This window comes from Archocentrus centrarchus, chromosome 18, assembly GCF_007364275.1.
Source record: "Archocentrus centrarchus isolate MPI-CPG fArcCen1 chromosome 18, fArcCen1, whole genome shotgun sequence".
NCBI lineage: Eukaryota > Metazoa > Chordata > Actinopteri > Cichliformes > Cichlidae > Archocentrus > Archocentrus centrarchus.
This window is the reverse complement of record NC_044363.1, coordinates 20,823,304-20,851,129: the sequence shown is the minus strand read 5'-3', so window position 1 is coordinate 20,851,129 and position 27,826 is coordinate 20,823,304. Positions and strand designations below refer to the sequence as shown.

The following is a 27,826-nucleotide window of genomic DNA, read 5'->3' as shown; positions in this document are numbered from 1 at the left end:
ACAATTCAGCAGCACTGCAAACTACAGGGAGCCATTTCTGTTATAAACCCTTAGCTGATCTAACTGGAGCTACATCATCCACCATGTAAAATGACAGGACAGTGAAATACCTCCCAGTAAATTGAAAAGTGATTGTATAAATCTGTATGCATTCAGCAGTACTCTGATTTGTTCATGAAATACAAATCTACAGGCACGGCTAAACATGTGTGGCTGATAAATTTCACAGATTAAGCACTTGCAGATAGAAGTGCCCGCTGTACATGAGCTTTTCTTACTTTGCCTCTAGTATCTTGTGGTCCACCTCATCCAGTGATGAACTGTGGGCTACGTGAAGAGTTCCAAACACAGAACCTCTCTTCTTTTTTATTTTCTCTGCCTGAAATGTAAAACAATAAATAAAAGTTATTTTCACTGGAATTTTGACTTCACATTATCCAGTTTTTTTCCTTTATACAGAATCCTACTTAATTATGTTTTATTACTATATTGCCAGTTCCCAACAACAGCCACCTAAAGGTGCTTTACATTGTAGATTAAAGATCCCCCTATGAGGAAGCACTTGGTGACGGTAATGAGGAAGAACTTAAAAGGAAGAGACCTCTGTCAGAGCCAGGCTCGGTGAGGGGCAGCCATCTGCTGTGACGGGTTGGGGGCGACAGGGTAAGGGATGACAGAAAAGAGGACAACAAGGATATAACTAGAGAAATGAGTAGACAAAAAGTAATGATGTGGATAATGGCATGTAAACACACAGGAAGTGGAAAAGAGAGTAGAGGGAAGTCCCTGAACATCCTGAGCCTATAGCTGTATAACTATGGGATGGTTCAGGTTCACCTGATCCAGCCCCACCCATGAGATTTACCAAACAGGACCATGTCTGAATGGGAGCAAATTCCATAGAAAAAGGACATGTGCAGGGGAGTGAATATACTGGACAAAGGATGTTGAAGCTTGAGCTGCCAGGCAGGAGGAAAAGAGGAAGACCACAGAGAAGATTCATGGATGTAGTGAAGGAGGACATGCAGAGGGCTGCTGTGATAGAGGACAATACTAGGGAGAGGGTGAAATGAAGGCAGATGATTCCCTAAAGGGAGCAGGTGAAAGAAGAGCAGGAAGCCCATGAAGAGAAGCTAATATGGTAGAATATAAACTCCCTCTCAAGTCCTTGTTAAACTGGGTGGAAAAAAGAAAAACACTGGCACATTTACCTAAACAGTCTCATCACAGGACTAAATTTTTCTCTACTGTAAGCCAGATTAATCTAGCTGATGTAAACTCATTCACTGATGAATATTTGCATCTAATGGAGAGGATCTTGAGCTTAAGTCCATTGTGGATTTCTGCTGGATGCAAGTGACAAAGAAAAAAATGTGCTGAACAATTTGGCCCCATTTCCTGATATTTACCAGGCAAAAGATTACAGAGTAGTTACAGGCCTGCTAGGATGCAACACATCACACGACACGAGCAGGTCGAAGAGCTTTCTCTCTAAGAGCACTATTTGTGATTTGCTGCTCTTTTACCAGCCAGAAGGAAAGGGTTAGAAAGAGATGTGCAAGGAACAGTACATTCCTTTTGATTTGGTACCCTGCTGTCCCTCAACACCCAGGGAATAAAAGTCTGCCGCTGTATGGTGGCAGTGGAAGTGTGTCTTATGAAGTCAAATCTGCAGTTAGAAAATATAAATGCCTTTGCATGATGTGTGAAATCACAGCACACAACCTTTGGAGAGCTTAGTGGTTACATATAAACAAAAAACAAAAAAAAAAAACCCATCCTAGGCTGAATCCTCACAGCAGCAGACTCTCTGACCTGGTGAGCATCAGCGGTAACCCATCAAAAGGAAGTCGGTTACCTCGTCTTTGGCGACGCACAGCTGAAACTCAGCGTTCTGTTTCTTGATGTTGTAGTATTGAACTTCCACTTCGTGTGTGAGCTGCAGCCACTTCTGAAGAGCTTCGGGCACCGAGCGCTCCGACTGCATCTCCTTCTCCGCTCGCTTCAGAGCTTTCCGCACCTGCGCGGGAGGAGCGTGATACGTAAGGGTCGAATCAGATTCACTGCCAAATACTTAAAAAAACAAAAAAACAAAAAAAAAAAAACACACCCTTTGCCACCAGGATATTGATCAAACACCAGCAGTAAGTGAAGGTTAGTGTTCAGTGAATTTCAAATGGACTGCGTTTACTGTTTAAATTCTGCATTTGCTGTGGAAAAATGAGTCCAATCCCGGCTCGCCTGCACGGAGAGAACTCATTACAGAGAGATATATCGGCGCCGTATTTTTATGTGAAGGGAAATGAGGCAATCTTGAGGATATGCAAAGTAGGTATTTTATGGAAGAAATGAAAATTTAATGCAGAAAATATGAAATTAATCCTTTCATTTCAAGGTGTTTGAGCCACAGTAATGAATGCATTTACACCCATATATTGTGTGTCCCAGATATTTGCCTCTATCCTTTATTTCAAGCTCTGAATAGAATGTATAATTATATATTTACATAATGATAATAAATGTGACTATATTGTACATATGAATACAATGAATATTCCTTTTAGCTTCATGAAAACTGAAATTACATCCCAGGCAACAGCCAAGAGTAACAGGCTTATGAGTGTGTATTCCCCCCATTTTGACTAACAATAAATCTGTTTGTGAGCAACAACAAGCTGTACCTGTACCAGCTCCTCCTCAGCATATTTGAGCCGGCTGAGCTCACATTCAGCGCCCTCCCGCAGCTCTCGAAGCCTGTGAGCCTCCTTTTTGGCCCCATCGATTTCATCCCTCATCTTCAGCTCGAGGTTCTGCTTCTCCACAGCAACTGTCCGGTTCTCTTCCTGAGCCTTTTCGAGCCTGGAAGAGAACGGGAAGGATGCAAGATGAGGCTGAAACACGCTGGAACAGATTAGTATTTCTTAAGTGAGAGGAAGAGAACGGGTGGAAAGTTAAAGATGCAAGCAGTAAAGGTAGTGAAAGTGGAGGTTAAACACTTGGGGGCAACCATCCAAAGCAACAGACAGTGCCCAAGAGAGGTGAAGACGAGAGTGCAGGCAGGGTGGAAGGGGTGGAGACAAGTGTCAGGGGTGATCTGTGATGGAAAGATAGCAGCAAGAGTGAAAGGGAAGGTTTACAAGATGGTAGTGAGAACTGCTATGATGTAGGGTTTGGAGACCGTGGCACTGAGGAAAAAGACAAGAGGCTGAGCTGAAGATGAGATTTTCACTGGGAGTGACCAGAATGGACAAGATTAGAAATGAGTACATCTGAGGGACGGCTCAGGTTGGGAGGCAAGGCTAAGACATATGCAGTAGAGGGACAGCGGATTTATTGGACAAAGGATGTTGATGATGGAGGTGCCGGCAGGAGGAAAAAAGACCACAGAGGAGGTTCATGGATGTAGTGAAGGAGGACATGCAGAGGGTTGGTGTGACAGAGGAAGATGCTAGGAATAGAGTGAGATGCAGGCAGATGATCTGCTGTGGCGACCTCTAGTGGTAGCAGGCAAAAAAAGAAGAAATTGGGGGTATTTGTATGCTTAGAAGTACTTTGTAAGTACTGCAGGGGTAAAAGTTTGAAACTATCCATTCATTCATTCACTTCTGCTTATCCTGTTCAGGGTCCCAGCTGACATGGGGCATGAAGCAGGGTACACCCTGTACAGGTCACCAGCCTGTCGCAGGGCCAACACAGAAAGACAAACAACCATCCACACTTACATTCACACCTGTGGACAGTTTAGAGTAGCCAATTAACCTAACCCCAGTAAGTGCATGTCTTTGGACTGTGGGAGGAAACCCACGCAGACACAGGGAGAACATGCAAACTCCACACAGAGAAGGAGGGAGGGAGGGGCCTGGGCCAAGGTGGAATCAAACCCAGGCCTTTCAGATGTTATTCTAACTGTGAGGCAACAGTGCTAACCACAGCGCCAACATGCTGCCAGTTTGAAACTATGTATAAAAAAAAAGTTTGCATTTCCTGGCTGTATGTCACCGTGAATGACAAAAAGTAGTGAAGTACAACACCACGTTTCTCTCTAAATTTTAAATGCAGCTTACCAGAAAGACTTTAAGTTCAATACAACAACGTCATCTTAGCATCGCTGCATCATGATAACACAAGAGCACCGCTGAGTGGGTGCCAACGCTCGGCTGTTTTGGATTCGGGGGGAAAGTTACGGCCAATGTTAAAGTTTTTTTGTGGAAGTTCAAAATCAAAAAGGGATAAATAAGTAGCAAGATTATTATAACAGTGATCAGCACCTCTCGATTTATAATACTGCAGTTTATGTGGCACATGTATGCTACTCAAATGTTACAGGAGGTCTGTTGATTATTCAGTGTTTATTTCAGCACAGTGGCGTACAGTTCTTTACCACCTTCTACCATCACTCCAATGTAAATTGCTGAACAAATTATTTCACATTTCTGGTCTTTTCACAGCCGTGCATTTTGCCAAAGTGCTTAAAAAACTAAAAATCTAAGATCTGTAACAATTAAGCATATCATGGGCAATTTCCATTGTAAATATTAATCACAGTGAAATTAAGGAGGAAAGGCGGTAAAAACACACTGGAGCTGAGCTCAGGTGTGACGTTATCAGCTACGCTGGTGTTCCAATTATAGAATGATCTCTACGTCCTCCCGTCCCTTGCCAAGTATGAATTAGCAAGTAGTACTGAGAAACAGCCAGGGTTAATAAACTATCATCAAAAGTGTACACGACTTAATAAGTTTTGCTTCCACAGCAAAAAAATAAAGATAAAATGTAGTAAACAGTTTGGCAGCTGTGGGTTTATATGTGCAGTACATTTAAATTGTCAGAAGTAAACAATCATATGAACAAAAGGTGTGATTAAACAGGCACAAATGGACAGCTAATTAAAGAAGAAAGATTACTGAAGGTTGTATACGTTCTGTAAAATGCAAATCAGTGCTAGCATAGTTGTAAAAATCCACATGTATAGAAATTTGCAAATGATGGCAGGACTCCACACTTTTTTAATATTAGCAATGTAAAAAAAAAAAAAAAAGACTGAAAAAAATTATACAAATTAATCCATAAGGACTCCATAATCCAGCCTCTAAGAGCACCTTTGAAATGAGGAAACAGTGGTTACAAACATCATTATGTAACATATGAACTCCTGAAAGCTGAATAAAGCATGGAGCATTTCTCCTGCCCTGCGTGATGAATTTGAAAAACCGAGATGACATCATTATGGAGTTATCGCATTCACAAGATTTTTCAGAAAACTTGACCTCTGACCTTTACCTTCAGGTCAAGGTTGCAGAGATTCACATCGTTCTCAAGTTATGGCCAACATTAAAGTTTCTGTGGCACAGACACCGACGTCAACCTTGGCATCCAAGGCCACGAAAGCTCGACTTTTTCTTCAGAACAGCTGAGCTGATAATGAGTCTGACGTGATGTCTTTTAAACATTGTGGCTGGAGCCAGTCTGCAGCCCTGAACTGATAAAAGCATTAAGAAAATGGATGGACAGATAAAGTAAAATGCTGAAAAGAAGTCACGAATCCCTCGTTCATCACCTGAGAGCAATTTGCCAGTCAGTCAAATGTGCTCTTTGAGCTGTGGTTGAAAGCCAGAACAGACAGGAGAACATGCAAATTATGCATCAAAAGGCCTCAGCCAATTGAGGTGACATTGCTAACCGCTGCACCACCATGCCTCTGTTCTCTGTGAAAGGGGAGCAGCGGCACATGACCAATAAATCGGTATTTTATCTAAATCTCATACATGTCCTTCTCTTACCGACTCTGCAGGTCTAAGAGGCTTTGCTCAGCATGTTGCAGACTCTCCAGATCCTTCATCATCTGAGAGATGTGCACCTTGCTGGACTTGTTCTGCACATAAGCAAACCAGCAGCCCCCGACACCGATCACAATGGAGACCATCAGGACGAAGTCTTTCATCCAGTTATGCTGTGGACCTGAACATGGAAGCAGGAGAAAGAGTGGTGAAGGTTTTATACATTTCATGTTTTTTTTTTCTTCTTTCTTTCTTTGTTTGTTTTTTGGCCACTGATATTCATGAACTGTGATGCCACATGGCTTTATACTTACGAAGCGGGGGGCCGAACAGCACTGCGTCAAGTGCCTTTAGGTTTAGTTTTTGTTTATGCCGCTGGTCTAATATCTTCAGCTGCATCGACATAAACGACGGTTCATTTGCCGCTATTCTACAAGAGGGAGGAAAGAAGAAAAATCAAGCCTGAATACTAATAAAGGTTATTAAAGCTAACTAAAACTCAGCTGAAACTCAATGTGGAAAAAAAAAAAACAAATATTTTAAACAACACACGAGAAAATACAAGAAATGTTGTTTTAGTCTTTGTCAATTTGTTGATTGCACAAAATTAACCGAACATGAGGAGGACCGGTGCACGTTTATTGAGACTGGGGTGTTTACGAGTGTGACTCATGCATTTACAAAGAGCTGTGCTTGTATTGCAATTTGTATTGCAAAGGTTTAGTTTGCACATACAAACTAAACCTTTAAATAATGTAGAGATACTGGAGTAGAGGCAGCTTTGACTGACAGGTGTGCTGACACAGGCAGCTGTAGCCGACCAGAATCTGCTAGACCGGTGTGTTGGTGCTACCGGTGCCTTTAGGATTCAATTCAATTCAGACAACCTCCTGTGAGCAATCACTTGGTGACAGCAGGAAGGAAAAACTCCCTTTAACAGGAAGAAACCTCCAGCCGAACCACGCTCAGGGAGGGGCAGCTATCTGCGACTGGCTGAGGATGGGGAGAGTATTTCATTTATTCATGTGACTCATTTTATGGTGTATTTTACTACCCTGTTACATTGAATCTAGACTTTATGTACATAGCTAACTAACAAAGCTAGCTAGCCTTAGCTGATAACTTAGCACTTCACCCTCTCATCCAAATATGCTCACTTCTGGCTCCAAAAACCCAACATGCCTACAGCCAAAATGCTGAGCCTGAAACCAGTTTGTGATGTCAGGTCCATCTTTTATGCAGTATGTGGGTATGACAAAGTTAGTGACACACACTCGACCCAGTGAAGGAAGAAGAGTGAGGCTTTAAATCCTTCTCTGCTCAGTTCGACCTTTGTGACACCGAGGTCTCCCAGTTTTTGCTTCCAACACAGTGCGCCTTCTGCATACCACCACCACCATCTTAAACGGTGCAGACAACATGGCAGCCTGAGGAAACTGTACCCCCTCGCGCTGTGACGTCACTTCATGAGTCAGCTCCAATAAGCTCTGTGGCGTAACATGAAGCTCTTCAATAGCCTGCCACCCACCATCCTCCGGTCTACTCATGCCGTAAATACAGACTGCAGTGAGTCACAGTCCATCTGAGTTTTTTTCTGTAATGTCGGCACTCATTAAATTTCATCTTCACTGTGCTGCGTGCAGGAATTTTTAATATCCTGGGAGTGCTTTTAAAAGACTGAATTATCAACCTATGATTAAATTCACAGCAGATCATGAGAAGTCAGGCACGTCACTCTAAAACATCACTTTAAAAAAATTTTCATAGATTTGAAATACTGCTGAATGTTTGACTGATGATCTGGCTTTAAAAAAACCTCCGAGCCTTAGAAAGTTTTCTAATACAAGATCAGAAGAAGGGCGCTTGAATTGTACCATTATTGCCTGTGTTGCCTTTTACAACCAGCAGTGGGCAGCATTGAACAAAGTAATAAAAGCTAAAGGCACTTTCAGATGCTGTAGCCAAAATACTGTGTTACACAGAAGCAAATGACAAAACACAAGACCAAAATTTACATGTGACTCAGAACAGGGATGCACTGCAAATTTACACACATGTATTATTGTTATTATATTGTTATAACAGTGTTCCTGTAAAAGAAAACAGCAGACAGCCGAGATGCTGTCTGATGTGAGCTGTACTCACCGAGGCAAAGTGTTCCCTGTGACCCGAAAGTCCCGGAAGTTTTTCTCGTACTGCGGCAGCTCCACCGACTCCTTCAGCCACTGCACCGTGTCCTCCATGGTCCAGTTGTGGACTGAGAAAGGAAGGGGGGGGGGGCAAAGGGGATGTTGTTGTTATCTTTGAAAGCACACACAGAACAGTAACTAAACAAGAGGAGGAGAATGATTTAAGGTGATTTACTGCTCATTATCTGCTCTGCTGCATTCCTCCAAACTTCCTCAAAGCAGGAAAGTACTCTCAGTCAGGTTTAAGTATTAAAGTGAAAAAAGCAGTTGTTACACAGAAGCCCTCTCTCTGTGTGACAGATCATATATTTCATTACTAAGCTGTGATTAATTGTTGATGCATCATTTTTGCTGTTACGCCAAACAGACTGGCATTTATAATGCATAGCTTGCCACTCTTATTGAGCACTTGTTTTGGGGTTTAGTATCTTTCCCTTCAAAATGCAGGCTGGAGGAGCTCTACCTCCTGGGCCACAGCCAGCCCCAAAAGGCATGTTAGGACTAATTTTAATACATTATTAAGTCCAGTGATAATCCACAGAGTAAATGAAGAGATGAGGAGAAATGGAGAGAAAAAATCAGGGTGCAACAGTGAGGGAAAATGATTCAGAGACAGCCCAGGATCCAGGCGGGCACAGAGCTTCAGGTGTAACATGTACATCAACGCATGAGACTGAAACCTGCAGGAAAATCACCACCAAATCTGTAATCACATAATGTAGTGTGTGTTCAATTCAACATTTTTAAATAGAGGCTGCTGGGTGCATCTTTTCATCATCACAGCTAAAAAAAAACCAAAACAAAAAAAACAGCCGAGGTGGAGTTTACCCACATTTGTTTCACCAGGAGCCACGAAGCACCTGAACAAGAAACTAGGCTGTTTATTCTGCGCTACGGAAGCACGAGTGCATGTCAAAAATTTGTTCTAAAAAGCCCCACTTAGCTCCACAGATATATCAGTGTGATAAACAAACACGGGCACAATCAAGCCTGAGAAAGACAGATTTGGGGTTTGTGTTTGAAGATAAACAGCATAATTCACGGGTCCAAAAAGGCATTAAAAGATGAGGCAGAGTGGTGTAAACACAGCTTCACTTTGTCATTTACAAGGACGTTTTAAAAGGCAAATCATTGCTTTTTTTTTCCCCTTCAACTTGCCCCTGAGAAGCCTGATAATTACAATATTACAAATATATATAATGAAGCTACTCCAAATTTCAGATGGTTTCTTGAATAAAGTGTGTTTACTTAAATTCTAATTTCACTTTCATCACATTCTGCAGAGTAAATAAAAGCTTTGTTTTCGTTGAGTAAATGTCAGGAAATGTTCACTCAGGTTTTCAGAGCTTTTGAAAGTTATTTAAAGTAATTGAGTGTTTGGTGAAGTGTAAGCACAGTCACCTCACAAGACGGAGGTTTTAACAAAGCACTGCGATGTCATGTAAAGCTAAAAACAGTGAGGTTCAGGAAGTAAAAGTCCCATTCATATTCTCCATAGGGGTTTTGTTTATGAGCCATAACGTTTTAGCCACCCAAAATAGGCATACTATGAGCTACGACATTGTGAAACAATGCGATGGGCTCCTGTTGTTTTAACAAAAACATGTTTTATTCTTGATGTTGTGGAAAAAAATCCCAAACTGAAACAGCGGCTTCTCTGATTGGTGGAAGTCGCTGTTATCTAAACCCACGGATGTCAGATCGCTTAGTGAGCGTGAAACTGATGAAGCCACGAAAACACACAACACAAACTACAACATTCAATATTCAAAACTATTATTATACAGCACTACAGTAATGAGAACGATTAAATTCGAGAAGGTTGGACGTCGTCTGCTGTGGAATCTGGGATTTGCTTTGCATTATCAAATTTAAAACACTTCTCCTCACGTAAAAGGTCCTAAATGATCAGGTCCCATATTATCTCAAAGACCTTATAGTCCCGTATCACCCCAATAGAGCACTTCACTCTCAGACTGCTGGCTTACGTGTGGTTCCTAGGATAAGAATGGGAGGCAGAGCCTTCAGCTTTCAGGCCCCTCTTCTGTGGAACCAGCTCCCAGCTTGGATTCAGAACACAGACACCCTCTCTGTTTTTAAACTTAAAACTTTCCTTTATGATAAAGCTTATAGTTAGGGCTGGATGAGATGACCCTGAACCCTCTCGTAATTACACTGCAATGGGCCTAGGCTGCTGGGAGCTTCCCATGATGCACTGAGTGTTTCTTCTTCATTCACCTCTTTTCTCTCTGTATTTAATTATTAGTTAATATTAATCTTTGGCTCTCTTCCTCTGTGTCTTTTGTCCTGTCTCCCTAACTGGTCATGGCAGAGGGCTGCCCCTCTGAGGCTGGTTTCTTCTGGAGGTTTCTTCCTGTTTAAAGGGAGTTTTTCCTTCCCACTGTTGCCAGGTGCTTGCTTATTGAGGGTCATCTGATTGTTGTGGTTTTTCCCTCTATTATTGTACAGTAGAAAACACCTTGAGGCAACTGTAGTTGTGACTTGATGCTATAATAAATAAAACTGAATTGAATGGGATGGGATGAGCAGTTCCTTCACAGTTAAAACTAATTAAGTACACATTCTTGTACTTTTGCATTTTTTTCCCCCATGTACACATTTTTTTTTAATCCAAATCAAATCTGTTATGGTCGTGAGTCACCTCGTAGCTGGACGGCTGGCTTCAAGGCTAAAAACTTTTTACATAAAGATTTTCTGGAACATCATTGGAGAAAATGGAAATTCACTTCTGGAACTGGAAGTTCTAGGACTGGAAGATCACTGCTGAGCTGTTTAGGGATCTCCCCATGAGTGACCTCCAGTTGCACTGCAGGAAAATGGTGTATCTTCTTCCTGATCCATACATTTGTTTTTTTGAAATGCTTCCTTGTTTAACTGCTAACTGCCTGTTATCTCCATTATGATGAGCTGTCTGTGTCTGGACAGCTCTTTTTATGACAACCTTATATGGGACAGGTTTTGTGGACATTTGTATTTTTGATGACATTGATACAGAGACAATCCACCTCTTTGTTGTACCTTCAGAGGTTTTCCAGCCCCTCCACAGCTCCTCCACAGTGATGTGCTGGTCTTCACGGTGCAGGTTGCTGTGTTTGTTGGTTTGCTGCTGCTTCATATCTTCTATTATGAACTAGTAAAAAAAAAAAAAAAAAATAGAAACAGAACTGAGTTTCAACAGCTTTTCAAAAAAATCATCCCGATAGATATATTTGTTGTTTTGCAGAGAACATTTTAAAACAAGTGTTTTTCACGAAGATCTCCAGGGGAGATGCAGATGGCTGTGCTCGTCTGTGTATGTCCATGTGTGGTTTTGACAGAGGGAGCCGCAGAGAGTTGGCTTTGCCTAAAAGTCTGGATTTAGATCACACACACACACACACACACACACACACACATACACACACACACACACACACCCATACTTTCTTTTTGCTCAGCTTTCTTCCCTTTTAAGGACTTTGAAAAGAGAAATAGACCCATGGCAAAGGCACCGCTTCCACCTGTGTGTGCTTTCAGCTTCCAGCTGTCCTCCTTTGGTAGCCTAGAACTAAAATGCCCCTGCAGAGTAAGCCATAGCAAACAAACCCACAAAGAATTGCAAGAACACCGGTAGCATTAACAAAGATCATGGCTGACTACAAAAACACCTCAAAACATTCATCTTGGAACAATATTTGTATGCGTGTGTGGCCTTGGCATTGATGGAAAAACCTGATTTCCCATCTAATTCAAACATCCTTCCTGTTTTTCATAGCTGATTAGCCTTTTATATCACACAGCAAAGCACAGGACCATTGCAGCATGCTTAACTGCAAGCATGATGTTTAAAAATTGCCATCTAGTGAGTGTTTTCTGGAATCATTTTAATAAGATGAATTTTTCATTTGTGTAGACTGAAGGGGATACAAAGAACCACAGCAGCACATTTGCAGGCTATTTGTATGTGTGTAAAACCTTTAGTCCAGACGTTCCACACGGCATTATATTTGGGACCCGAATAGATTCATTTTCATTTTTAAATGACTGCAAAAACAGACTTCTCAAAAATGCAGCGCATTCTTTGGCTTATTTTAACTCCAGTTTATATTTTGCAATGATTTGTACCTGTTTTTATGCCAATGTGTGCTCTTGTTTAAGTTCACCTCACCACACGTTAATATTCGTGTAACTTTCCACATAGAAGTAGCTATCCTAGAAAGGCCTAATGTGACTGTGAAGTATGTACAGATACAGATAAAGTGGTCTCCACATAACTCTTTGCAAAAAAATCTTTGGAAGCATAAATTTACTGCTGGTTCAAAACCAGAGAAATTAATTAAAATGCCATGTAACTATGAGTTACACAAACATACCTAAAGGATTTTTTTGGTCATGCACGCAATCAAATTTAGATTAAGAATAGCAGAAACAGACGTGTCTGCACCTACATGCAGTTAATTGCGGTTAAGGAACAGATAAAGAGAAGCTTAGTTCATGGAATTATTAGTAAAGATGCCCAAGCTGAGGAATTAAAAGTTCCTGAGTGTTCAGTTTAGGTGTAATCAGGAAGGAGCTCAATGTACTGTTTGCAGTGCTAGAAATACTGTCTGTACATGTCTGAGGCAAATAAAAGCTTCTGCAAACTCAGACTGTGGAGCAAAAAGCCCAAAACTGCTGTTAGAAGAGAAAACTCACCAGCAGCAGCAGCAGCAGCAGACAATAGCACTTTTAATCGTGTGAGACTGAATGCTCGAGCAGCAGCTGAGGGTGTTTTGACATTTCACACAGTTATGAATTATAATTTCAGATCAATGAGCTTCACATCTGACTTGATAGGGATAAAACCGCACACCCGGGCTCTAAAACAACTTGAAAAATATCACATGCTTGCACCAAGACAGATGTTATCATTACCGCTTGACTGCACATTCCTTTCAAGCAGTCCTAAAAGCATTTAATGATACATTTTGAACGACTGCATGTGTGACACGGACACATAGGTGCACACGGGAATCCATCACCAAAAATCAGCCAGCACTTTCACACGTCTCTGTAACGTGCTCAGAGAGTCTGAAGGAGTGCTGCGAGTTTGACACAATAGCAGTCTGCTGTTGAGAGGTTGTCTGTTAACAAATGTTTCCAGCATTCCTGCTCTCACAGGAGAAAAATCATTTTTAAGTCTTTCTGAATGCCCCTCTGTGTGATTCATGTCTGAGTCTTACACACGTATTCTAATCCACTAACTTGAGTTAAGTGACCACATTTCTTTGTGAGCACAAAGTCATGCATCTCTTAACACACAATGGATAACTGGCACAAAAGGAGCGAAACAAGATGCTAATAAAAAAAATTAAAAAGCCTTCAGCATGTTTATGGCCTCTTCCTGCATTTTACTGTGTCAACACAGAGTATAAGATTAAGGTGTGCCAACTGGTGACCCAAAGTGTGTTTATCAGAAGCTTGATCCCACCTTCACACACAAGCCTGGTGTGTGACTCGGCATATGAACTGAGATGTGAATCAGGATCCGTGCCTGCGCTTCTTTCAGCTAAGCAGTGGAACGTGGCCACTTATGTACCAGTAATGCAACCAAATTCGGCTGCTTAGCTGCAACGTTGTCTTTTATAATGGTTAAAATGTTCTGATTTGCTTGATCGTGTATCGCTTTGTAGCCACCTGTTGACCAGGTAACACACGGTTTTAACCAAACTGTCACGTGCCAAATAAATGACATCCTTTGCTCTCATTGGTAGCTGCTGTGGTGCACATTGCTCATTAGTTTTGCGTGTATTCGGTCATGACACAAATTATCAGGCACATTCAAATTTTGATGTGATGAAAGGTGGAATGATCAGGAAGGTATTACTAGCACTACTGGCATGGCTTAAAAAAAAATTGAGAATTATTTGATCTCATTATGAAAGGATCCTGCAACAGTATAGACTGTATTAAAACTAAAACCGGTGGAATTTAATTCTGAGGGGGAGCTCCACTTCAACGAGGGTAACAACTCTACAAACTGCAGTTTACACTGGAGCTAAAATCACGGTAGTTTACGTGTTGCAGCCCGTGTTCGAGCGTATCAAAGGATTCTCATTTGGTTCTGAAAGGCAGTTTCACCACATCACTTGTGAACAAAAATCCTTTGAGAAGCCTTAAAACTTTGCCACGTTCTTCTTTCACAATAGAAATGCAAATTTGTCTTCTCACTGACGTAACTCCGGGCACCAGCTAAAGGAACCGACTGCCTGCTGAGTCACTCGAGGGACCCCAGTGTGTGCAATAATTGTCTAAACTTGCAAAGCCTTTAACACTCATTGCACTTCATGAAAAGAAAAATATGAAGCCGTGTTGGCAAAGATGTGAACTTCAAGGACATTCAGTACAGATAAGACAAAGGATGGCGAATAGGGAGATAATCTTTGTCTTACAGGCCTTGAGAGACATCTAGATGGTCACATTTGTTCAGCAACAAGCAGATAACATTAACATGCTACATTTAATATATTAGCTGCTCAAACGCCGTATTAAAAGTAACAGCATTTGATTGCTGCAGCATGAAACTACATGCGGGCAGACTGGCAGAGCCTCTTTGCATATGGTGAAAGGCAGCTTTGCAAAGGTTTATGGTGCCATACAAAGTAAGCAGAGAGACACAAATACAAAGATAGGCCTTTGTGGCTTCTGTGGTTAACAGTTTAATTGCCTGATAGCTGTGAAGGTTACAGACAGAGTTTAGCTTGCAGAAGAAATTCCTGCAAAACGATTAAATGATCTTGAGGTTTCCAGAGATCGAGAGCCTCAGTCCTGAAAGACAAAAACACGTCAACATACACAGACAGAGAGTGGCACGTGGTCAGATCGGGACACACACACACACACACACACACACACACACACACACACACACACACACACACACACACACACACACACACACACACACACACACACAGAGTAGCAAACAAAGACAGATTTGTTCATATCAGATACCAGATTGGGGGGAGTTGGCAAAATTCTTCCCATGAGTCTTTGCTTTCTCTAACAGTCTAGACTCTATTCACCCCACCCAATATCTACTGTATCAATCCATCTGTCCTCATCTCTTTATCTAATATTACTGGAAGTTATTACATCCATCGCTTATCTATCATCATAACCTGGAGTGATGATATTTTTAATCAACAACATATCTCAGTATTAATGAAAGTCATTAGTTTATGACACTGTGAAAGGAGGATAATTAAGTTGATTAATTATTATTAATATTTTGCAGATTTGGAACAAAGGGTAAGGTGCACTTGGCTATAATTTATTATAATGTGGAATACCAGGAGGTACACCTGATTTATCTCATATGACAGCTGGGCAGTCTTTTGTGAAACCATTGCTTCCATGATATGATCTTTCTCATCCTTTTTTTTTTGGTGCAGTCAGGCTTGTTACTTTGCTCGAGATTAAAGTGAGTGTCTTTAGCAAACCAGTTGTGACAGTTTTTAAACATGTTTTCAGAGACCTTGTCACATGCTCTCTGGGTTTTATCAAGTTATTCTTAGAGCAGCCAAGAACTGAACTTTCTGTACTGTCATTAGCAGTAGTTTTTTTTTTCTCCCTTTTTGTTCACATAAGGTCAACAGCAAAATTAAAACCTTACTTTGGGAGATCAGAAGGCCTTTTACCAGCTTCAATTACTGTACCTACTGCCTCTATTCCTGCACCTCCCTTTATGTGGGAGTCAGGCAGTCCTTTTTGTCTTGCCTCAGTGGTACTAAGAGGGTAGACCATACCTTCTGTGTACTGGCCCCCTCCATCTAGCATCTCCAATCTCCTCATTCAGGCTATTTTTTTAAAACTTCATATTGTTTTCTGCTGCAAAACATTTTTTTTTCCATTAATGCCTCCAGACTGTAGAACAATTTGCCCTTCAGTGCAAATATCTCCATTGATCACCAGACTAAAAGATACACTGTGTCTTTATTCGCAAGGGGTCACCACAGCAGGTAGCTCCACGTGTTTAAGTTCGCACATTTTTTACACGTCCTTCTTGATGCAACCCTCGAGGGAGAAATCAGGGATCTCTACATACATCTACATACATAGATACACTACATCAGTAATGATGCAAATTCAATTATTTAACCATGTGTAAAATTTCTTTATAAAAATCTGTCACCTCGTGCTGTTTTCAAATGTGCTACACAAATCACTTTGACTTCACAGCGATTTGTGGCAGCACTCTTTTAAGAGGCCAGAAATCAGTAAACCTGTTTTAGTAGAACATTCAACTAAGGTCTCCGTCACACAGGCCTAGAGACCGGTCAATGACCCGCCCGGGAACCTTCGGTCACTAAGGAAAGGGTTTTTGTTTTTTTGTCTTTTTTTTTTTCCCATCCAGTTGCTGAGTGATTCCTGAAGGTCGCCGGCTGTCGCCACCTAAAATCAGTCACATAGAGGGCGCTGCACCAGATACCTCCACCTGATTGCTTTGGTTTGCTAGCAAATTCCAACAGTCTCCTACAGTTTGCATGGAAGACACCAACTTGTTTGCAAACACTCGCAACTACTTGCTGAGAAGTAATGAAACTTGAGAAAGCGCAATGGAAATGGAGTCTCAATTCAGATACTCCTGTTAGTACACTTTGGTGTAGTGCACTGTTCATTCGTATTTACTGGTACACAGCACAGATAACAAGTTGGTGTTATCTCAAATAGAAAGGCAGCAAGTTGTGCATTCATCGGAAATGGCAAATGCAGCATCTGATCACGACTGACTCACCAGCTTCCACAATTTCCAAACATTTACAGTCTTGTCAAGCCTCTGACCACCATGAAGATGACAAGTTAGGATCCATAAACATCAAAAAATGCCACAACACATGTAATATTGACAGCTGATCAAAATCTGCTTAGCATTAGCACTGCCATCCTCACGGATCATGAATTCCTCCTCCTGCTGGCTTTACTTATTTTGACCTTGGACAATTTTAATTGCTTCCTTATCATTCTCTACAACATTAGTTGACTCCGTCTTTGCTCCAAGCAACCAAGATGGCAGCACAGAAAAATGCTAAAATTGGGGCGTCAAAGGGGGAGAGCAGAAACCAGTGAGTGACATCATGGTGGCTGTGTACATTTTCACGTTTATTCCATGGTTTTGTCCTGGAGCTCCGATTCATCCCACCATCAAAAACATGCTTTGGTAATTGTGCTGTTACTGTGCCCCTGGTCAATGCACTGGCTTACATCTGGAGATCTGAAAATGAGTTTGCCTACAGGTGGAGATATCTTATCTAAGGAAAGGTTGTAAGAAACAAACAAGCTTAATCACTTACAGAGAGAACATTACCTTTTATTATGTATTAAACATGGAGCTAGAACCAGTGCTAATTAGCTTTGCTTAGCATAATTCCCAGAAGTAAAGGCAAACTGTTAGCCTGAATCTGGCCAAAGTAAAAAAAATATACATCCTCACACCTGCAACACTCAGTAATTAACCTGCTGTATCTGAAAGACAAAGAGTGTGTGCAATCATTGGTTGCCAAGTACTAACACTTCTGGCAATGTTGTTGCACCAAGAGATAATTAGAAGGGATACATGTTAATTAGTGCACTAAAGAGGCAGATTCACACAGCAATTAAATATTTACAGATTTAATATTTAAGTGTTTTTGCTTCAACCAACACCTTGATGCACAGACTCTGTATCTCTTTTCAAAGTTCCCTCTACAGCCCAGACAGGTCAACAAACCTTCAAAAACTTTCTTTTTATAGATATACCATAACCTACATGGCTCCTCCTTAAGTATCTTCTCTTTATACCAACCTCATCACAAGACATATATAAAGTATGCTTGCATGGGTGTAGGCCACTCACATGCGTGCCTAATTTTTCCACTAAGTTATTATGCATGGCCTGTCAAGAACTAATAAAGTACACACACCGTAGCACCACCGCATCGCCCCTTGCTGCGATCTGGGTTGGGTCCATGTGATTTCAAGTGATGCAACACGATCCAGCCAAACGTCTCCTTGGCAGTCGAGCAGCACCCGGCTCAGCACCCTGAGGGCAAAGACGTGCACCTGCCGTCCCCAGTGACTGAGCTCAGGAGCAGACCCCGAAACGTCACTCAAACCCCCCTCCCCACCGACAAGACCCAGACTCACAGAGTAATAAGATACAGGAGTATGTTTAACTCGGGCGGATTCCTCATCAAATTTCAAATGCTTTTAGAAGACTATAAAAAAGTTATTGCTGTGACACTTATAGGTTTCTATATGTTAATGGTACTATATATATTTAGGATAATGAGACAGGGAGGAGAATTATAGGAATTATGTTGTAATGACATTCTGACCGTGTTGGCCAAAGCTAAGCAAAGCTTTACCGTGACATGGAAAAAAACGTGTGCAAATAATGTTCAGGTCTTCCAGGCAATGCGTGGAAAAAGGGACATGATGATAGCACGACAAGCCAAACTACCTAAAAAATACTAAAGTGTGCAGAAGTCTTGCACCACCCCTCCATTTCTTTGTTTTGCTAGGGAAGTGGGAAGTAGATGCAGCAATTTACTAAAACCAGGTTTTTTTTTTTATTTAGGTTCCCTCAGTATGTCCCTCTGTGCTATCCCTCCTCTGTTAACTTCATTCATGTCTCCATTTCTTTGTTTTAGTTATTTTTACTTACTTTTAGTTTTATTTCCTCCCTTGTCTCATTTTCTAGATCAAATCCAGCTGTGCTACCACTTGCCTGATTACATGTTCAAACATAAATGGAAATATACCATATAAGGCAAAAACAGAGTTTGTACAATTCTAATGAGCCTGGAAGTCAACTTTCTTTAAGTAGTCTTCAGGAACAGCTCTCAGGCTTCTTGAAGGGCATTCAAAGCTCCTCTTTGGATCTTTGCTTTCTGAGGAGACCAATTTATGACTGATGGTGTGTTTTTCTATCCAGGTTTGCTTTTACTGCATTGGCAGTGTGTTTGGGATCATTGTCATGCTGAAACAGAAAGTCTCTGCCAATCAGATGCTTTCCAAATGACGCTGGATGGTGGATCAACAGTACTTTTCTGCATTTATAATTCCATCAATTTTGACAAGATCCCTCAACACTTGGTGACCCCGATCTGCCACTTTCCATGATTTGCCACCTCATGGCTGAGCTGCTGTGGTCCCTAAGAGGGAAGAATTTTCAATGCAATGGCAGCATCCTGAGTTTGTAAAGGAAGGCTGCACGGTTAGATGGCCGGAGTGCAGCTGCCTGGGTTCGAGTCCGACCAGCGGCCCTTTGCTGCATGTCTTCCCCCTCTCTCTCTCTCTCTCCCTACTTTCCTAACTATCTTCACTGCTCCTCTATCCAATAAAGATTTAGTCACAGGGCCCAACACTTTTGTCCATATAGTGTATCATATATAAGTGAACCAAAATCCTCAAGTTAGTTTAAGTGCTTGTAAGGCCTCAGGACTTTGTGCAAAGCAGAAAAACAGCAGATCTATCTGAAGACCACCTGAACAGAGTCTAAGAAAAACACTGTATTGCCTTGCTAAGCATTTTGCTTGTTTGCTTTCTTTAAAGTATGCAAAGAACATATTTATACAAATTCTAGAGCCTGAATATAGAATTATGTGTGCAAAATGCATGGGTTTAACACAGATGCCGCTTCAAAAAGTCGTCCTCTATCATATCTGCCTTAAAGACAGGTTTTCTCATGTTTTGTAAAAATTATGCAGACATTATTCTCTTCACCACTACAAGCAGGAAAACGTTACCACAAAGCCACTTGCATCACTGTTGCATATATCACCAGCTCTGTGACAACAGGACTTCATCTTCCTTGAAATCCTTGTCACGAAAAACAAATACTGTGACCATGACATAACAAATGTCACCTTACTGGGACAAAGGGAAAGCAGGAATTGCTACAGACAGTTTAAGAGAGTGTCGGGTTTCAGCCAGGTGGCAAAGGGGCAGGAGGGTGATATGAAGTGACCCCACATGTCAGTCTGCCTCATAACTGCGTCACTCCTTTCAACTCATCACTGCTTAGATGAGCCTGACATTGTAATCAAACTGACACCACAATAGGAGATTGAATGGCCAGCCCTGCTCCACAAGCTCTAAACCACACGTTCACCACAAATGCAGTTGTACTAGTTACATGAATACAACCTTTCCACAGGCTTCAGTTCATCCTGAATACTCGAGCAAAACTACCCACAAGATCCAAAATGAATAAATACAATTTAGACTAGATTTTAAAGGTTTTGTGTGATCACCTGGGCACACATAGGGTTGCCCTCCTTCTTGGGAAATATAATAACATGTAGTTACCAGAATGTCATACATCTCTGAAGCCCTGTTAGCTCCAGTATCCTCTATTTGTGTGATGGAGCAAATCAAACCAAACTGAATGTCAGAGTTAAATATTTAACCAGGTTAAATATATTTTTATGCATATTTAAAAGCCACCGATCCTTTTCTCCTATTATGTAGTCAGTTGAGTAAACCTTAACCTTAACACCGTGCGTCACAGATGCCTTCTGACTAATATCACTACATCCTTGCCTACTAAGCCTAGATAAGCCTGAGTGCAGCCTGTGTTTTTGTGTGGTTCTGAGACTGAGGCTAAAGGCTCGGGATCGGCCCTGTCTGCAGAGAACCTGCCAGAGATCAGAAAAATCAGCTGTTTCTTCACGACGGCTTTAAAAACACAATCACTGTGTCTCAAATTCAGTTTGTTCCTTGAGTGCATATTCATGAAGTACACTACACTCACTGGCCACTTTATTAGCTAAAGTGTTAAACTGCTCATTAACGCAAATATATCTAATCAGCCAATCACACGGCAGCAAGTCTGTGCATTTAGACATGTAGACATTGTTGAGATGACCTGCCGAAGTTCAAACTGACCATCAGGATGGGGGAGAAAGGAGATTTAAGTGACTTTCAATAGGGGGTGGCTGTTGATGCCAGATGGGCTGGTCTGAGTTCATCTCTAAGGGTTACAGAGAATGGTCGCACAACATGTCCAACCTTGAAGCAGATGGGCTACAGCAGCAGAAGACCACAGCAGGCGCCACTCCTGTCAGCTAACAGCAGGAAACTGGGGCTACAATTCACACAGGCTCACCAAAAGTGGACAACAGAAGTCTGGTATAAGTAGCAGTCCTTGTAGCCATAATTATTTGTGTGAAAACACTAATCTAATCACTAACGCAAGATGAAAACTTCACGGTGCAGTCCAGGAGAAAGCCAAGGAGCAGGTTTCTCTCCTAAATTCTGACACCGGTATGAAATCTTTAAGCCTCACTTGTTATTTTCTCTTTGGTCATAAAGGTCAGAACATGATCGTCTTTCGTGTTTCATAAAGTCAACAGATAGACAGCCACTAATTTGCTGAAATAAAAATCCGCCGTGCTATGAAACCCGGCTCCGCCCGCCTCGGGAGACCACAGGCTGTTCATAGGTAGTGAACGAACAGCCAAAAACAACATGAAAGAAACAGAAACGATGAGTCGCTGCCCTTATTAAGGCAAAGGCTGATAACAGACAAGTCTCCTATACTGTACACACATGCATCTGTAATCCACGCACAGACAGACACACATCTCCTTTATGTGGGCTGAGGTCCAGTTCAGACCCCCCAGCCCTCGGGGTTCTTTAGACGGGATTCACACAGTATCCGGCCCTTTACCAAGGCGCCACCGCAGGGCTGTGGGGTATAAACTGTTTCTCACACCGGCTCTTCTCAGCCAGTTAAAAATGTCTCTGCCAACACACACACACACACACACACACACGCACGCACAGAAAATGTGACTGCAGTCCCAAGTGGTTTCTTTTGAATGTAAGAGGCGGGTGATTACCAAGAGACGTACAGGGCACGGCAGGTCAGCATGATCTCAGATGTCAGTCGTACCCTTCTGCTCACTCACAGAAACCTGTGCCTTCACTCATTCACTCTCACACACACACACACACACACACACACACACACACACACACACACACACACACACACACACACACACACACACACACACACACTCTACAGTACCAGTGATCTTTTCACCCCTTCAACGATCCCGAGCATCATCTTATTTTCTCAGAAGCACAACTTTTCCAAACTACTTTATGGACGCGTAAATGCTTTTAGTTTCACTTAAAAAGGCAAAAAGAGTCTTCACACACACTATAAAAGTATAAATATTAACTATTTCAACATGTTTAGCTATAAATTACACTACAACTCCGATGCACATGGAAGTAAAGATTTGTCTTTGATGATGTGTCACTATGTTAGGTATCCTGATTTGGCTGTATCTCCTGATGACTTATTGCCTTTGATTGCAACAAGCTTATATTCACCACTAGCTTTGCAAACTGAATGTTTATTCAGGACTTCCAGCTTTGAGCCATCAGTTGGGGCAAAATTGGTTTGATGGCTTTGGAGGGCAGGTGCATAGAAAGAGGGTTTTTAGAAGGGGGTCAACATTAACGATTTGGGTGGCCTGTTAAATGGCCTGGTGTATTTCAGGGGGTAAAATACACTTCACAGAAATGCAATTTATGTGTAACCACAGCAATTTATGGTACTGTGAAATGTGTTTTCATTGTTATTTGGCTAACTGCTGCCATATTCAGTTTCTTTATAGCAAGAGAGGTCACAGTAGTTACAAAAACATCCACAATAATGGGGAAAAAAAAAAAATCCTGTAAAAACTGACTTTGAATTGAAGAAGCAAACTACGTACATAATACAACTGGCATTATTTTTTCTTATTACTTCATTACTTAGTAAAGGAGCCATACTGAGAGTAAAATAAAAAAGAAGTCCCGACATTTGTGATGGAGATTAGGACTCAAGTTGAGGACACCTGCTGTAGACCAAACGATTTAAATGTGACTGTATGTAACAGCTCACCTACACTCACAGGCAACTTTGTTAGGTACACCTGCTCAACATGGTAACACTGTCAGCTTAACAGCTTCTTCTTCTTCTTTAGGCTTGTGGATCCACAGTGGATCATCTGCCTCCATCTCACCCTATCTCCAGCATCCTCTTGTGTCACACCAACCCTCTGCATGCATGTCCTCCATCCTTGTCTGAGGTCTTTCTCATTCCCTCCTACCTGGCAGCTCCATCTTCTACATCAGAATCCATTCTGGTCACTCCCAATGAAAATCTTAATATCTTCAGCTCAGCCTCTTGTCTTTTTCCTCAGTGCCACCGTCTCCAAACCCTACATCATAGCAGGTCTCACTACCATCTTGTAAACCTTCCCTTTTGCTGCTAACCTTTTGCCACAAATCACCCGACACTGCCCTGCCTGCACTCTCGTATTCACCTCTCTTGTGCCCTGTCTGTTAATTTGATGGTTGGCCCCAAGTATTTAAACTCATGCACCTTCACTACCCCTGCTCCTTGCAGCTTCACTTCATCAGCTTTCTCCTTCTGTAGTTACTACAGCTCTGCACATCTCCCTTGTTATTGAAAATCAGTACCAGAACACCTCTAGATTCCTCAGGCATCGTCTCGCTCTCCAAAACTGTGTTAAATAATCTGGTCAAAAAGTCCACTGCCCTCCCTCCTTGCCTCCGCCACAGGTATGTTATCATAACTCACTTTCTCCTTACTGATCCTCTGAGAGTCGGCCTAACAGCCCAAACCATAAATGTGTATGCACAAAGCTCACCTCCACGCTCTCGTTGACCTCTATACCTCCGTCGTTGTCATCGTCCAGCTGTTTGTGGATGTGTCGCAACGCCTCCAGACTGAAGCGGTCGGCCTCGCCCATGCATGGCGGTATCACTATGAGACAGGGGTCTGCAGAACAAACAAAAAATATCAGTACTCCTGTCTGAACGTGTGTTTCCAGGTGAGGGCTGCACCTGCAGTATTTGTGCTAGCCTTAAAACCAGATCTACTGAATGATACGCTGGCCTTCAAGGAATTTCTGCGATGTTATTCATTCGCTGCATACTTGGCACATGGGAGACAGCACATGCAACAAAATGTAAGTTACAGTGCCAGCAATACACAGTGATACAAAGAAGCTTGTGATTCGGCTGGATTGTAATGTGGTGATGTGTGAACATAGGCTTGTGATAATAAAGTCCCTTACTGGACTTTATTAGCAAAGATGTACCTCACGTAATAATAGTCTTCGTATGACAGTGAGGGTTTTCCCATGAGAGTTTGTGTTTACATGGTTTCACCTGCCCTCGCAGTCCTGACCACACCCACACTCCAGGTATTTATTAAAATGAGCTCTACTTTCTTGTCTGAAATGAAATAAGAATGCATAAAATGCACAATTTGAAAGAGCACTAAAGGAGCAGCAAATTGGTGATTTACAGTCCTTCATATGCTCTTTAGGTTTTGTTTAATTAAAGAGCCTGATATCTCAATTATTCCAAAAGCCGAGGTGACGGTAAGGTCTAAAGCACCTCGGTCTTGTCACAGCAGCACACGGACAAATCGGCACTCCTGCTGGTCTCTGTCGTGTGCTGTTGTCATTCCTGCAGCGTCCCCAGACATTCCCCCTCACCCTTGTTTTTATTCAGCCCCCGTTCCTGTCCCACTGGGGGAAATGAGCCCATTACTTCCAGCCGTCCAAGCGATGGACAGTTTGAGCTGGCCAGGAGCCAAACTGTCTCAGTGGAGCCGCAAAACCTCACACACACACACACACACACACACACACACACACACACACACACACACACACACACACACACACACACACACACCCCTCAGAGCCAGATTTGTACAACCACAGAAACAGTGGCTCTTGTACAAACACACGCACAGAGAGATAAAAGCATACGGCACAAGTGTAAAGACATCCCTCCATAAACCACAAGGACAGAACACTTTTGTTTAACATTAGATTGTAAAAACTGAGTCCAAGTTGTCCCAAGGTCCCTTTGTCCAGGTCTAACAAATAATGATGCTCCCTGCTGGCAACCCTTTCACTCAAACGGAGAACCACACAGCACTGAAGGCCAATAACACAACACCACCAAATAACAACTAGACAGACAGACACGCACGCATGCACACCCAAACACATGCATCAGGGTTTTAAGTGTTCTTGGCAACAAGTAGTGTTTCCGAGTGCCTGTACAGAAGACGGCTTCACAGAATGCAAACGAGAGATGGTTAGAAATCATATTATATGGCTAAAAACAGCTGATCTGTGTGATCCAGTAGACACGCAGCTTTTAGGTGCACAACTGGGCAACTCACACAATGGCATAGATTCAAAAGTGATTTATTTTAAACATTTAATCATTCTGTGTGACAAAGGAAAAGTTCAAAACTCTGATAGTTTGGGAAGTTCATTCTTTAATTTTAGCATCAAGATTGAAATCAATCCACATGTGAAAACATTTCAGCCAACACTTACTAAGACAAATTTTCAATGTGTATTAAAAAAAAGAGAAAAACATTAAATCCTGTCACACTGTTACAAACATGAGCTTCTCATCGTGGGTAGACGCACATGTCCTGCAAAAAAAAACGTGTCTGCTGTACCTGAAAACACTCATGAGGTTTTTGAATTTTAACCGATTTTTTAACAAGGGTCATGATTTCTCAGGAGAAATTGCTGCTGAGCTTTTCAAATGTATTTATTGAGAACCACAGGTGCCATCTGGTTCCATTATATTCAAGGGTAGACAGAAAGCTCTGCAGCTGTGCAACTCACACCAAATCAGTCTACAGCGAAAGGTGAAAGGCACTACTGCAGAGTCAACTGCAAAGAATGTTTGACAGTGCCAGTCAGGGATAATGAGTATCATGACATGGTTATCAACTTTCTTAGTTAACCCTTCAGGCTGTATGCACGCTCATATAAAAGGGGGTGTTTGATGCATCATTTGACTCTTCTTCTGCACAAAATGGGCCGACTGAGTGCCGCCTACAGTCAGAAGAATGGCTCATATTCTTCATTATATGAAGAAGACAAAAAAAATGCAAGTGTGATCCTGCAAATAAAAGATGAGGGGAAATTCAGTAATGTTGTGAATTCACAAGTTTATATTTTTTACCACTAAAAGCACGCTTAATGCTGCTGCACAGTAGAGCTGTTGAACTGGATCCATTTAAACATAAAGCTCAACAAGTAAATTTAGGACTGACACTGCAGTACCCATGCAAATTATACACCTGTTTAACTGATAATTAACACATACACATAATCTGCCAATCACATGGCAGACATGTAGCCATGGTCAAGATGATCTGCTGAATTTCAAACTGAGCATCAGAATGGGGAAGAAAGGTGATTTAGGTGACTTTAAATGTGGCGTGTTTGTCGGTGCCAGGCTTTTCCCCACACATAGGAAGGGGACAAATAACCACTCGTTACAACCAAGGTGTGCAGAAGAGCATCTGTCAGGATACCTAACATAGTGACAGCACGTCGAGACTTGAAGTAGATGGGCTACAGCAGAAGACCACACCAGGTGCCACTCCTGTCAGCTAAGAACAGGAAACTGACGCTACAATTCACATGGTCTTGATTTCCACTGCAACATTCGAATGGTAGGGTCAGAAAATGGAGTAAACAACACAAAATTATATTTGCAATTTGTATACTTGTATATTGTCTTATAGTTTTTATACTTATTTGTTTTTTTCTGTAAGCACGAAGTACCGCAGCAATTTCCTAATGCTGTGAACCTGTTCACCCATATGGCAATAAAAACCTTCTGATTCTGATTCTGATTCTGAAAAGCATGGATTCAACCTGCCCGGTAGCAACAGTTCAGGCTGGTGATGGTGGTGTAATGGAGGACATTTCCTTGACCTGCTTTGGGCCCTCTAGTATGAAAGGCATCATTTAAACACCACAGTCTACCTGAGTATTGTTGCTGACTGTGTCCATCCCTTTATGACCACAGTATATCCAGCAGGATAACAAAACATGTCACAAAGCTCAAATCATCTCAAACTGGTTTCATGAACATAACGGTGAGTTCACTGCACTCAAACGGCCTCCACAGTCACCAGATCTCAATCCAATAGAGCACCTTAGGGATGTTGTGGAACAGGAGATTCTCATTATGGATGTGCAGCTGACAAATCTGCAGCAACTGCATGATGCTGTCGTGTCAATATGGACCAAAATCTCTGAGGAATGTTTCCCATCACCATGCTGAATCTGTGCCATAAAGAGTGAAGACATCTCTGAACAGAGAAGGAGGTCCAACCCAGTGTTAGCAAGGTGTACCTAATGTTGTGTCCAGTGAGTGGCTTCATTTGTGGTGTTACTAACACTGGACTCAAAAGGTTGCATATCTAAAATGTCTCTCAGCTGAAAAATCTGTGAACTCCTGGAAATGCAGCTTCTGACTAATTACATAACCTGTCCTGGAGCAGGCTGTATGTTCAGCATACGTTACAATCACAGTCAAGCCAGGTTAAAAGAAACTCTGGCTTTGAGCTTAAATTACCTCACTAAGACACTGATCTTGCTTCAGACGTACTAGTCAGACCAGAGGAAAAGCTTGTATGTTTCATTTCTGAGTGAACTCTCACCGTTAGAATTGTAGGCTCCATTTTTTTTAAAGCACCCTGATGAACATGTACATCTTGCAGGCAACCATGTGATATTTTCTGTGGGTTTTTGATGTCAGATCTGTTTACTAAAGCCAGACTTGACACGTTAGTTATAGAACTGCCACTTGGCAATCTACAGAAGAAGCAAAAGAAGGCATCTGATTGGACGAATGCCCGGGCTAAGTTTGGATGAGAGGACACTGGGTAGGGATGAACGTGTCGAGCGAAAAGAACCAGCACTGGCAAAGGGCTGCGAGTGGCCTCACGATTGGCAGAAATGAGTGATACGCCGC

The 27,826-nt window shown here is 41.9% G+C and overlaps 1 protein-coding gene across 3 annotated transcripts in view; it reads right to left on the bottom strand.

The window, feature by feature from the left end:
• Positions 1-27,826, bottom strand: part of stim2b (stromal interaction molecule 2b) — a 62,989-nt gene that overhangs the window by 5,980 nt on the left and 29,183 nt on the right. For 2 of the 3 annotated variants that reach the window (XM_030753704.1, XM_030753703.1), the window contains 8 exons: positions 23,662-23,792; positions 11,006-11,117; positions 7,923-8,034; positions 6,092-6,207; positions 5,781-5,958; positions 2,682-2,859; positions 1,859-2,020; positions 279-379 (listed from right to left, as the gene is read on the bottom strand). In XM_030753704.1, the coding sequence (XP_030609564.1) occupies positions 279-379; positions 1,859-2,020; positions 2,682-2,859; positions 5,781-5,958; positions 6,092-6,207; positions 7,923-8,034; positions 11,006-11,117; positions 23,662-23,763 (1,061 nt within the window). In that variant the 5' untranslated portion in view covers positions 23,764-23,792. Of the gene's footprint in view, positions 1-278; positions 380-1,858; positions 2,021-2,681; positions 2,860-5,780; positions 5,959-6,091; positions 6,208-7,922; positions 8,035-10,992; positions 11,118-23,661; positions 23,793-27,826 lie in introns of those variants that run through there. The other variant, XM_030753705.1, reaches the window with a different exon arrangement.